Source organism: Platichthys flesus, chromosome 20 (assembly GCF_949316205.1).
Source record: "Platichthys flesus chromosome 20, fPlaFle2.1, whole genome shotgun sequence".
NCBI lineage: Eukaryota > Metazoa > Chordata > Actinopteri > Pleuronectiformes > Pleuronectidae > Platichthys > Platichthys flesus.
In genome coordinates, this window is record NC_084964.1 from 14,017,889 (window position 1) to 14,030,065 (window position 12,177).

The 12,177-nt window shown below is 45.9% G+C and overlaps 1 protein-coding gene across 1 annotated transcript in view; it reads left to right on the top strand.

Annotated features, from left to right (window-relative positions):
• The window catches only part of LOC133931462 (zinc finger MIZ domain-containing protein 1-like), a 108,609-nt gene that overhangs the window by 63,732 nt on the left and 32,700 nt on the right, over window positions 1-12,177 (top strand). The window contains exon 3 of the mRNA XM_062378352.1: window positions 6,419-6,538. Within this exon, the coding sequence (XP_062234336.1) occupies window positions 6,470-6,538 (69 nt within the window). The 5' untranslated portion in view covers window positions 6,419-6,469. The remainder of the gene's footprint in view (window positions 1-6,418; window positions 6,539-12,177) is intronic.

The following is a 12,177-nucleotide window of genomic DNA, read 5'->3' on the forward strand; positions in this document are numbered from 1 at the left end:
GAGGGAGGGAGGGAGGGAATGTGGGTCTGCGTGAGAGAGAGATGGAGTGGAGGGAGGGAGTTGGAGGGAGAATGGGAGATGGAGAAAGACAGAGGGGAAGAGGGAGAGATCAGTGAACAGCGACCAACGCAGCAGGGCTCCTTGGATTGAGTGTGTGTGTATGTGTGTGTGTGTGTGTGTGTGTGTGTCACAACTGCAAGCCCGCCCTCTCTCACGGTTGCCGCTGGAGCTGCAGACCAAACCACATTAAATAAAAGAAATCCATTCCCAAGCCTGTTAAGGAGCCATGTGGGGAGGTGTGTGTGTGTGTGCACTTGAGTGGCAGTGTGTCCATATGTGTGTGCAGCAGAGAAATGGGGGAAGGGAGGAGGTGATGGAGCAGGGCTGAGGGGAGGGGAGGTATAGAGCAGGGAGGTGGGACAGGCAGGAGGCAGCTCATATTATCCTCCATGCCAGCTCTGGATGGAGCCTGCCGGGGATTATGGCACATTCTGTAAGGCAACAATGGAAGCGGTGCCGATTCGTACACATTTCCATCCTCTCTGCTTTCTCTGCTGTCGAACAAACACAGCTTTGTCCTCGCTGCCTCGTCTGGCCACTTACCAGGCGCAGAACCAGGCAGACACCTGGAGTCCTGGAGCTGCCCTCTCCAAACCAAACACCCCTCCCCTCGCCGCGAGAAACCGGCATCTCCCCACAATGCTGAGATAATTAAAGGGGGAGCTTTCACGCCGGCCTCGGCCGACAGTCGGAAGAAAACAAGACGTACACTATCTCGGAATCAAAGCTCATTAAAATCATGAGGGGTAAAGAGATGCTTCCTCCCCTCTCCTCCTCCTCCTCCTCCTCCTCCTCCTCCTCCTCCACCCTCCCTCCCTCATCTTTATCGCCCTTAAGCAAGTGCTGCAAACAGCCGAGCCCTTGTCAATGATGGCGCAGATTAGTCTTTTATTGCCTAATTCACCTACAATAGGCGACACGCGGGGACACGATCACCTTGAGCTGTGCGTCTTGATGTGTCCTCGCAAGGGGCGAGAGCAATGCCGATTTCCCCGCTCAGGCCACCATGTTCCATTTTAATAGTGTCAGCAATACTTAATGATTTCGATTAGTGAGGCATGGGTGTGTGAGCGAGTGTGTGTTAGTCGAGGGGGATGTTTCACACAGCTCTGTGGAGGTGTAACACCCTGCCTGTAGTGTTGTTGTAAAGCACATTAAGAATGACTGAGGGTGTTTGTTATGGTATCATGATGGCGGTCCAGCACTCAAGGGAAGGTGAGAAGATCTGTGTGTGTTAGCATGTGTATGTTTCTGCGTTTGTGTGTGTGTGTGTGGTCCGAACGGTGGCCAGCACAGCTTGCTGTCTTTCAGTTCTTGCAGAGTTCAGCTCTCGGCCTGTGTGTGTCCACGAATCCTTTGACTGAGACTTTTTTTTCCGACTCTACACATGCGTCTCGCCTTAATGCACAAGTTTGATTCATTCAAAGTCCACTCAGACGTGTGTTCAGCTTATTGTGACTCCACCCGGAAGTTTGACCTTCAGAGTTTTGCACCTAAAGGCTGTTTCAACATGTATCTGCTGAAGGGCCTAAAGTTGGTCTTTCCTGAAGCACGATTTTCTCTGATTTCATTGTTCAGTATGCAAATTACACCAGTGGGATAGAGGAACTTAACATTACTAGTGTAATTAGGAGAAAGGAAGAGGAAGGCGTATTCATTTTTATAAATATTTGTTTTAATGAGGGAAAAGAGGAAGATAATAATGAAGATAGTTTTTATACTTTTGTATTATATCATGTTAGGAGGGGATATTTAAATTAAGCAAATAATTCATAGTGTTGGGTCTCACCACTTTGCTTCTCTATAATAATAATACTCTGCACACTAACTGCTGAGATCCAGGGGCACAGTGCTAATGTCGTACAGGTAATTAACTCCAGTTTAACCAAATTTATCGCCTCTGCCAAGGAGGTTATGTTGTCACCCCTGTCGGCTGGCTGGTCACAAAAACAACTGGACAGATCTCCACCAGATTGTGGAAGGAATCAGTGTGCGTCAGGGAAGAACCCATTAATATGATGGTCTGGTTCAGGGGGCGGGTCTGGAAATTGTGCTAATTTCATAAGTCATGGATCTTGATGGAAACAATCGGGCCCATTTAGGGGACTGATATCTATGAGTGTGTGAAATTCGGTGTAGCTTGATTGAATTTACGGGGGAATTTTGGCGGAGATGTGTTTTCCACTGAGCGCCATTCTAGTTTGGAAGAGTAAACAAAAGGGAACTACTCAACATCCTCCTGCTGTTGTCGTCTTTGTCGTGATTTTACCTCTATTGCTATGACTAGATAATTTGATGGCTTGTTAATTGTGCGCTTTATTGTCTGATTGTTAATTTCTTGACCTGTTGGGCCTTGTTGTGCCGTTGTCCCGGATCTCAGCACAATATTGTGCATAACCGATAAGAAAAACCCCACCAAAATAAGAGCCACGTTGTAATATCTGTAAACGAAACCCAAGAGTAGCCTGACTGTTTTGGTTCACGAGCCATCTATATGAATACATTAAATCTGTTTACCACTTCCTAGCGCCTTGACAGCTCAGCTGAGAGACTGTGTAAAGCGGCAAGGGTTCATGATCCATTTGTTCTGCTGTGATGGTGGGATAAAGCTAATCATTGTCTACTCTTCTCCCCCTCAGACGGTTTTTATCCCGCCGAGCGGAGGCACACAACTCATCTACGTTACATTAACAGGCTGCAAGTTCTCTTTGAAGATGCTGGGCTGGGTTTCATGGCGTCTGAATTAATGTTTATATTCCAAACTGTGCGATTGTGACAGTTCAAAAAGCGATCCCTCTTACTTACCGGAGGTATTGTTGTGCTTTGTGTCTTCATTCGACAATATTTAGCAACACCGTCTTCCAGTCCCCTCCGTGGCACTGTTTTGTAGTCTAATTAAATCCGCGGCCCTTGTCAAGGTACACTTATGTAACATGAACACGTAATGAGACAAACACGGACCCCGCCTGTCGGGAGATGGTCCCGTCCTCCGTGGGGGGCCGCATGGAAACAAAGCTTTTAAAGTGGTGGTACAGGGGGGAAGAAAAACATTGTTTTACCCCAGAGGTGGACTGATAGCTCTGTGAAAAGCCCATTTGAAGAGGTAGGCCTCATCTGTCACTGGGCTACGGAGGAGGCAGCCATGCAGAAGCCCCCTGATTATAAAGAGATAATTTCATCCAATCCTCCGGTGGTGCTCCATCGCCTTGCCGCCATACTCCACTGCCTTTCATATTTGTTCCCAGCCTGCATCTCCTCACCCGTTTCGTTTTATTACAGCTCCCACTCAATACATATATTTTAGCTCCCCCTTGAATAGGGGAGGCGAGCGGGTCTCCCTCCCCCCCGCCCAACTCCACTCCCCCCGTGTGCCTTTTGTTGTGCAGGAATCCGCAGCCCTCAACTTGTTGTGTAACGCCTGCCGCGCAATTTGCAGTAAATTAAGCTCAAGCTACGCACATATATCTGCGCAGATCCCCCCCCCCCCCCCCCCCCCCACCACCACCACCACCACACACACACACACACACACACGCTCACAGTTTTCTGGGGGTAACTAGCTGAATCAAAGCAGATAAGTTCACATAAGGTAATGGTGTAGAGAAAATAATAAATGATAACATCTGCAAGATAAAAAAAAAGAGCAAGTAAATAAGGGCAGGCTCATAATTGCATCTGCTGTCATATCTCCACAGCATTGTGGGTTTAATCTTTAATTTGGCTCTTGTTAGTCATTAACGCTTTAACAAAGGACTAGTGTTTGATTAGAACAAGTGAAATTAAATTAAATTACTCCAGATCTATGTCACGTCACACTCAAAATGATCTTTAACGTGTGTAGGCAGTGTGTGGAGGTCAGAAATACTGTGTGCTCAACAGAGGAGGTGAATGGCAGCCCAGCCTCTTTCTTTCCCCCTCATTTCAACTCACTGTTGGAGGCAAGAGAAATGACATCGGGGGAGAAAAAGAGGGAGAGAGAGCAAAGGGAAAGGAAGGGCAGGAGGGCGGAGAGCCGGGGAGAGAGCAGGTCGACTCGCTCATCAATAACCACAAGGTCAGACAGGCAGTGCCGGGCTGAGTGGGCCCTGTTAGGAAGCAGCAGCTGAGGATTTGTAGAGCTTGTAAAGGCTTAAAGCAACACCGCTCCGCCTTCTTTGTGCCACTAGCCAGGCCTTTGAAGGGCCAGGGAGACACCTGCTGGTGACTGAGGGGCACAGTGGTGCGGGGCCACCCACGCCAAGGACCAGCTCAGTATCCGCTGGCACAGGGAGCGGAGTGAGGGCAGTGTCACAGCAGCAAACATAAAGAGTCAGTATACTAATGCAGAGGATGAAGGTTTTTTCTACTTTGTGACATGCAGGGTATCTTCAAGGGAAAGCCTGTGTTAGTAGTGTGAGTGTATGACCCAGGGAATAATGTATTATATTTTGCTAAGATCCAGGAATTTTTGCTCAAGGAATATTTCTTGTGTCCTGATGAAAAATATCAGGCATGTTTTGGAGACTACTATTTAGGATTTTGTGTAATTTGATGCAGACACAGATAGAAATCAGGATCGAGTTTCATTAAGGGGCTGTTGGAGGTGTGAACTCTTTGAGCGCCGTTCTAATTTTTTTTTTATTAAATAATGACATCTACCAAGTCAAAAAGATGATCAACTAGGGCTAGGGAGATAAAACAATACCAATAATTTTCACAATAAAGGTCCAATATTTACATATCGATATAACTCACGCATCGTGCAAGAAAAGTAAGAATGTTTATCTTGAATTGATCAAACTCAGATTTGTACTTCATGTTGTTGATCAAGTATTTGTCATTCTCTGCTCATCTAGATTTAAAAGAGACAATAATGCATCATTGATCATGATAACGATCGATATTGACTGATGCCTCAACCCACATTGACTTTTCAAAGTTTTACTTCGTGTGACACTTCAAAACACATCTGCAAAGAAAAACTCCTCCGACATCTCACTCTCTCTTTTTTTTAATGAGCTTTCTAATTTATGGAGAGGAATGCACTAGTGTGCCCTTCTCTCCACTCAAGTAACGGCATGAGCAGCTCCAATAGGTAGCATAAAAGCTCTTTAGCTGTCTAGTGGAGTAGATTACTGGCCCTGCCGTTAAATCCAGCTAGAGACCCCTAAGTGAGTATTATCAGTGTGGTGCAGCATGCTGCCTCCTCTCTCTCTCTCTCCCTCTCTCCCTCTCTCTTCTCCTCATCTCACCGGTACTTTGTGCAGTGAAATTTCTCACTGTGTAATGGTAATAGAGAAAGATGGCGTAGGGGTTGGAGGGGCCTGAGTGATGGGAAGGGGGGGGGCGGGTGAGACGAGGCGCTGCAGGAGGAGATGCCTTTGCAGTGTAGCGCAAAAGGAAAGATTGAGACAGGATGAGATGGAGGGGGGGGGGGACGGGTGAAGATGGAGGGGTACGTCTCAAACCACCAACCGTACATGTGCCTATTAATTCACTCGCCCCCTTCACTTGGCGCTTCAGGTCACTGTGAGTTATAGCCCACTGGTATTTATTCGACGTGGAACGCAACATTAAATCAGACCCCCGCGGGCAAAATTGATAACCTTTAATGTAGCTTGTAATACTTTTTAACTTGTGATAATGTTATGTAGCGTGTCACACCGCAGCCCCATTGTTTGCCTTCCATGAAGAATTATACCTCCCCTGGAAAAAAAAAAAAAAAGAAAGAGGAGAGAAAGAGGTTTTCCATAAGCTGCTGCTCCAAAATCAATAGTGCGATGTAAGGGGTTTTGTTCGAGGAACTCTGGTGTTGCTGAAGAGCAGTGGAAGGAGCAGTGGAAGGAGCAGGGCGGGGAGGAGGAGTGAAATGTGGAGCGTGTCTGGGCCCAGGGTTCAGATAATTGTTAACCAAAGATTACATAATTGCCAAGCAATGTAAACAGCCAATCCCATGCCAAGTGAATGTTCTCACTGGCCGGGGTGGAATTTTTCACGTGGTTTTCTGAGGTAACGCTGACGAGACTAGGAGGTGTCACACACCCCACCCCCCTGCCTTTAAACCTGGTCAGACATCTTCTCTAAGTTGTCCATTGTGTCCCTCTGTGAAGTGTGTGTGGCGCCGTTCAGGGCAACCGCCAGGGCTTGTTAAGGGTGTCAGAGGCGCTGAGAGAAATGTCATCCTTCGGGCTCTCTGAGGTGCTTGTCACCTGCCAAATCAATATCTCGACTCACAGCAACACACACACACACACTCTCTCTCACAAACACACACACACACACGTATGGACACACTAACTGCAATATCCTGCCGGTGATGGCATTGGCAGCTTCCCTGTGAAGTGTCGAGCTTTAACACGTGTCTGTGTTTCTGTTGCAGAGCGCTCCAGTTTAATGGCTGGCAGGTAGAGGCCAAAGAGGGACAATCATCATGAACTCAATACCGTCGATGGACAGACACATACAGCAGACAAATGACCGTCTGCTGTGTATCAAACAGGTGAGACCTTCTTACACCTTCTTTGTTGTTGATTTACCAGGTATTTAACATTCATATTTGCCAGTTAATATAAGGGGTTTAAATTTGTTTTACTAAGCCTAGCATATGTGATATAGTATACACAGAATTAGAAGTTTGATCCAGTTGAATCTCGAGATGTAAACTTTATACTTTTACTCCTTCACATGTCAGGGGATAACATTAATCTATAGTTTATTAACCTGCACATTCTTATTATATTCAGGGGTTTCGGTAATTAGATGTCTGGATTTCTGTTTAACTATAAAGCTGTTGACTGACAATAATACATTTTCTATTATATGTATTTTATTTAAAGTAAGAGAAAATTAGTAAAATGATACAAAAGTGGACTTAATGTACAAATCTATGAAGGAGAGTCACAGTATGATACATGGAGGTTGTCTGAACTGTCACACAGAACAAAGACAAGTCAGATTCACCTGGAACAGCCGCAGTACAATGTTAAAATTAATTCCACAGGTTTAAAAAATAAAAACACTTACTTAATCAGATAAACTGTGAAAAAACTGGGTTAAATGCGCTAAAATACACAGGTTTGCTACTTTAACACGGATTATTTACAGTGTTGATGTCTGGCATCAGTGCTCTGACCTCGTCACCCCCCCAGCACAGCAGGATGTGATGATGGTAACTTGCCCCCGAGGAGAACACAGAGCTAACAGGTGGATGCTGGGGTGGAGTGGAAATGTGACATGAACAGCTGCAGCAGCAGTGGCAGCTTTCAGGTGACAGTTGTGGAAGCAGCCGAGGTATCACTGGAGAGAGAGCAGAGCAGCGGTGCATTGTTGAGTGTGCACGTGAGGGTAGCTTTACTGCTTCAATGAGGTTAGTTCAAAGATATTAGCACTGCCTACAACAGAAGGGTGGAGTTAACAACGGGTTTCCAACCACAAGTGACTCTAACATTAGATTTTGTTTCTAGTTTGTGTATCTTCAGTAGGATGCAAAGACAATTTGTGGTTATTGATGTAATTTGACATTTCATGGACGCGCCGTTTGCACCAATTAGCATTTTTTTATGGAATGTAATGCGTTGGTAAACAACACATGTGTTTCATTGTCCTGGTTTGTGCTTATGTACACACACACACACACACAATCCTGGCCCTGAATGTGTCTACGTCTTCCTGTTTGACTAATCTGTTCGGTCCTATTATCAGGCCTGTGGTGTGACTCAGGTTTCTGACTGGGGTCAAAGAGCAGAGGCTCCCCTCCCTCCCCATTCATCACCCTTCTCTCTCCCACCACTGCTGCTGACTCCCTGTGAGTCCTTTTGTTCCCCTCTCGCCAACATTTACTGCAAGACCAATCTCTGCCAGAATTAAACAGACATACTTGTGTAACCCCGGGCTACAGGGCCCTGCCTTTGATCTCTCCTTTCTAACTGGCGGTCCGTTTTGTTTCTGGGCTCCGCGCTGAGGTCCACCTCCTGAGAAGTACATCACAGGGCCTCAGGGAAAGTATACAGGGCCTTGCACTAAGACGCAATGTGGACGTGGCAAATTGTTTTACCCTCAGTTGGGAATTCCCAGCTATTACTGAGACAGAGATACGGTGAGGCCCATAGCCGAGTGCTTAGGGAGCAAACAGAGGGAAGCCTCTGTGTGGATACTTTGATGTTCTTCAGTAATAAGATGGAGACAGGTAAAAACGCTCCCTGACTTGTTAGCTTCTTCACAGATAATAACTGGAAGGGCACTCTGAGAGCGCATACCTCCGCCTAAGCTGATTCACTCCACTTTTTCACTGCATTGCATACACATGTATTGAGATCAGATACAGATCAGATCAGATCAGATGCCTTTTACACAGAAATGTACTGCAAACTGCGAACATTAAACACAGGGAAGATATCCAATCTGATACTGTTGAAAGGAATTTGTTACCATACAGCAGCTGAATGAAGACCCCCCCCCCCCCCCCAACGATATATGTTAATTTTAATTATGTATTATTATCTGAATCCATTCAGATCTTTGCATTATTTCTTGCAAAATCCACAAAAAAATGCTGAAAAGAGATTGAAAAACATTCCCTGAATCTCTCCCCGTATTGACATCCTCTGCTAAAGTTATTGAGTTCAACCTTTCCAGGTTTCAAGATAATCTGTTCGGTAGTGTTTGCATAATCGTGCAGACAACCAGCATTGAAAACATAACCTACTTGACATCATGTTAGTTATATGACTGTACTGCCAGTCGCTGATTGGTTATATTAAAGGAAGTTCACAGGACAAGAAAAGAGACCCCAAAGTTTACATCCTTCAAATGTCGCAGGGTTAAACATATTAACCCCACAAGGCAAAAATTTAAACAAACACATTCCAGTGTTAGCGATGGAGGGAGCAGCACATGGGTAAACATGGCAATTAGAGAGATCCATGGCATACAAGGAGGCCTCCAGTCCATCTAATAAATGGTTAAGCGTCGGGTCATCTCAAACCAACCAGTAAGAGCCAGCACCCTGCTAATAGAGGCAGCTTTGTGCCGCAGACAATCAGGGTTTGGAAGACCCGCATAATAAATACCATTTATGTCCTGCCAATTAGACTTGCAGTGAGCCCATTCAGCCGGCCGTCTATTCTCCTCCCCGCACACAAAGATGATCATCAGGGGAGATCAGAACAATTAACTCACTATCTTCCCCCCCCTGCTCCCCATTGTCCAATATCCAAGCCATTAAAATAATTAAGAAAATATTGTAAACCAATCCAGCTGTTTGCTTTAATTGAAAGTGTGCGCACGCTGAAATTTGGCATCTCAAAGGCGGCGTGGACATGGAGCAGGAATATAAATGAAGGCTCCTCCATTGTGTTGTTGTTTTGTGGGAGATGTGACATGTCTGTCTGAATACTCGCAGCCAGTGCGGCGGACAGGTGAACAAATTGATTTTGTTGCTTGAATGATAAATTACTGCTTAGCGCCATGATAAAGTGGAGGGCAATTGGAATCCGTCCGGCCTGATTGAATCACGGGTTAAAAGAAAAAATCCGAAATCATTGCGGTGGTGATTTTCAAATTGCCGTCTCGTTGTGAAATAAGGGTAATGTGATTTTTAAACAATAACTTCACAAATCTCTTCATTACCTATGAAAACAAGGTAACGTTTCTCCCGAGTATACTTATGTCTCTGGAATGGTTATTTTTGGGGGTCGGGGCTGGAAAGTTAAGGAACCTCGAGATTAGTTGATTAATCAATTATTAACTGACAATAATTAACGTCATAATTGATCACTTTAGTCATTCATGTATGTTAAGTACGACAACGTGTTGTTTTGTTGCTGTTTGGTTGCTCTTGGAAACTATTACACCAATATTTGGAAAAGGTAAACAATTCCATTAGCTTTTGTTTCATTATGCCCTGTGGAGCTGCTGCTAAATACCTCAAGGAAAGACTTAGTATCTGTAACTGTAAAAAAAAAAAAAAAAAAGTAATACAGCAAAATAGATAGTTGTTTCACCTCCAAACAAAGATTTTCAAAAAGTGATACATAAAAAAACTGTTATCTGATTTCACCCCCAGCACACAGCTCCTCAGTGGCAGTTTGTTTATCTGCTCGCGTCCTAGAATTGCACCGTTGTGAACACTTTGGGGAAGATGGGTTCTGTGATACCGCTGGTATCTATTTCAGAGGTAGTATTTTTCCTCCGAAGCCAGTTCACTGTCAGACCCTCAGCTTGCACTGATACGTACGGGGGGCTCTGGCGGAAGCCGCAAACTCTCCTCTCGCTGCGGGAACACTTCCTCAAACTGACAAAAGTGTCACTATTTCAAAATAAACTGGAAGACAACTGCAATGTCTCTCCTCCCGCACTGGATGTGCAGCTGTTTCTGTCCACCACTGCTCCTCTTCTGGGTTAATTGTCTCCATTAATATGTTTTCGGTGCTCTGGGGCGTCGGTGAATGTGGAACAACAGCGGCAGAGAACCCAAAAAGCTGAAGGAGAGGGAGTCTCTGCCAGATCGCGTGCGCTGTCACATTCAGTTTCGCTGCAGATGTGCAAATCAAGTTGTTTCCAGACGTGACTACACTGGTTGATTGTATCTGAAGAAAGCTGTATTCTCAGGACGCTGAAAGTCCCGTCCGCCTTTGTTTCCCTCAAACTGGGCCGAGCTTTAACTGGAGTGTAAATGTTGGAGGATCGCTCTCACCCGGGGGATGATGACAGGAGGGGGGGAGTGAGGGCTCTCTTGGCCACTAGTTTAGGTTTGATTGGTGGGTTTTGGCCAGAGAAGGGTGAACATCTGTGGCATGACAGTGCCAAGCTCTCCCTGTGACAGCCACACTGGTGGGACCAATTGTTCCGAGTGCAAAGAACAGTAATCACTTCAAGCGCAAATGGTGGTGGTGTATTTTCTTTTTTATCTCCCCTCTTTATACTCTCCCTTTTTCCTCCCCTCCTTCGCATCCTCGGTGCACCGATTTCATGTGTTGTCTCGCTTCCAGACTCGTCTAAATTTAGCATCTGTGGATGTCTGTGCTTCTCCAGGAGACTTTATCCACCAGTAGAATTTAAAAACGCTCAGCAGCGCCACCACGTCTCAACCCGAGTCTCTCCTAACAAAGACACGTCGGGCAGGCGAGTGGGGAACAGTCTCGGACAGAGCATGAAATAAACAATACTGGTTTGCATCCGGCCCCTGTCAAACACTGGCTTTGTAAATTGATATGAAAGCTGCCTCGCACAAATCCTGACCTCTGCTGCCCCCTAAAGAGCGAACAGGAATAAAGCAGCGCGAGACAGCGACTGTACAGCTGTCACTTCCTCTTCTCTTTTAATCTCTGACAGTGAAATCAAAGCACACAGATGTGTTAAGAAGGCAGCCGTTCACTTCGAGCTGACAAACCCCTCTGTTTACCTTTGATGCCGTGGAGCGGGAGGCCATTTGTGCCTGGTTTACACGAGTGCACTACAAAGGCTCGTGTGCATAATCTCTCCGAAGGCAACAGATTACTGCAGAGTGGAGGTGGTGCGTCGCTCTGCAGAAATGACTCAGGTCTGAAAGCTCTGAGAGAAGATCAGTGACCGGCAGCGAGCCCGACGTGGCGAGCCGCAGAGCTCTATTTTCTGCTTCCTCCTGTGCTGCTTGACAGCGAAGGTAGACAACCGGGTTAGTGAGTGGGCTGCTGGCTCCAGCCGGGGAATGAACGCCATAAACGGGTGCCTGTAGGTCAAGGAGGCTGTTGTCAGATAAAGTCACAGCACAGCTCAGGGCCGGCTGCTGAAATAAGGGCTTCCTCTGCTAGTCATGCCCCCACACAAGGAGATTTATTGCACTCAGTGGCAAGGCAGTGCTACACAAACCTGGGGAGGGGGAGGCAGGAGACTAACGGGGGACATCATCAGCCCTCAGCCCAGAGCATTGATACTTTAAAACTCCAGCAGAATAAATACGAAGTGTGATATGTACGATTTTTCGAAAATGTTGGTCGTAAAATTGCTGTTTTCTTTTAAGACACTCTGAGTGGTTTTAATTATTCATCATGTTGTTGCTGTGGCCCTTCTATTGGGGGAAAACGAATGTTTCCTATCACTTTCCATTCGTCTATATTATACCACTTATCCAGATTACAGCAAAACTGAGCAGCCAGTCCA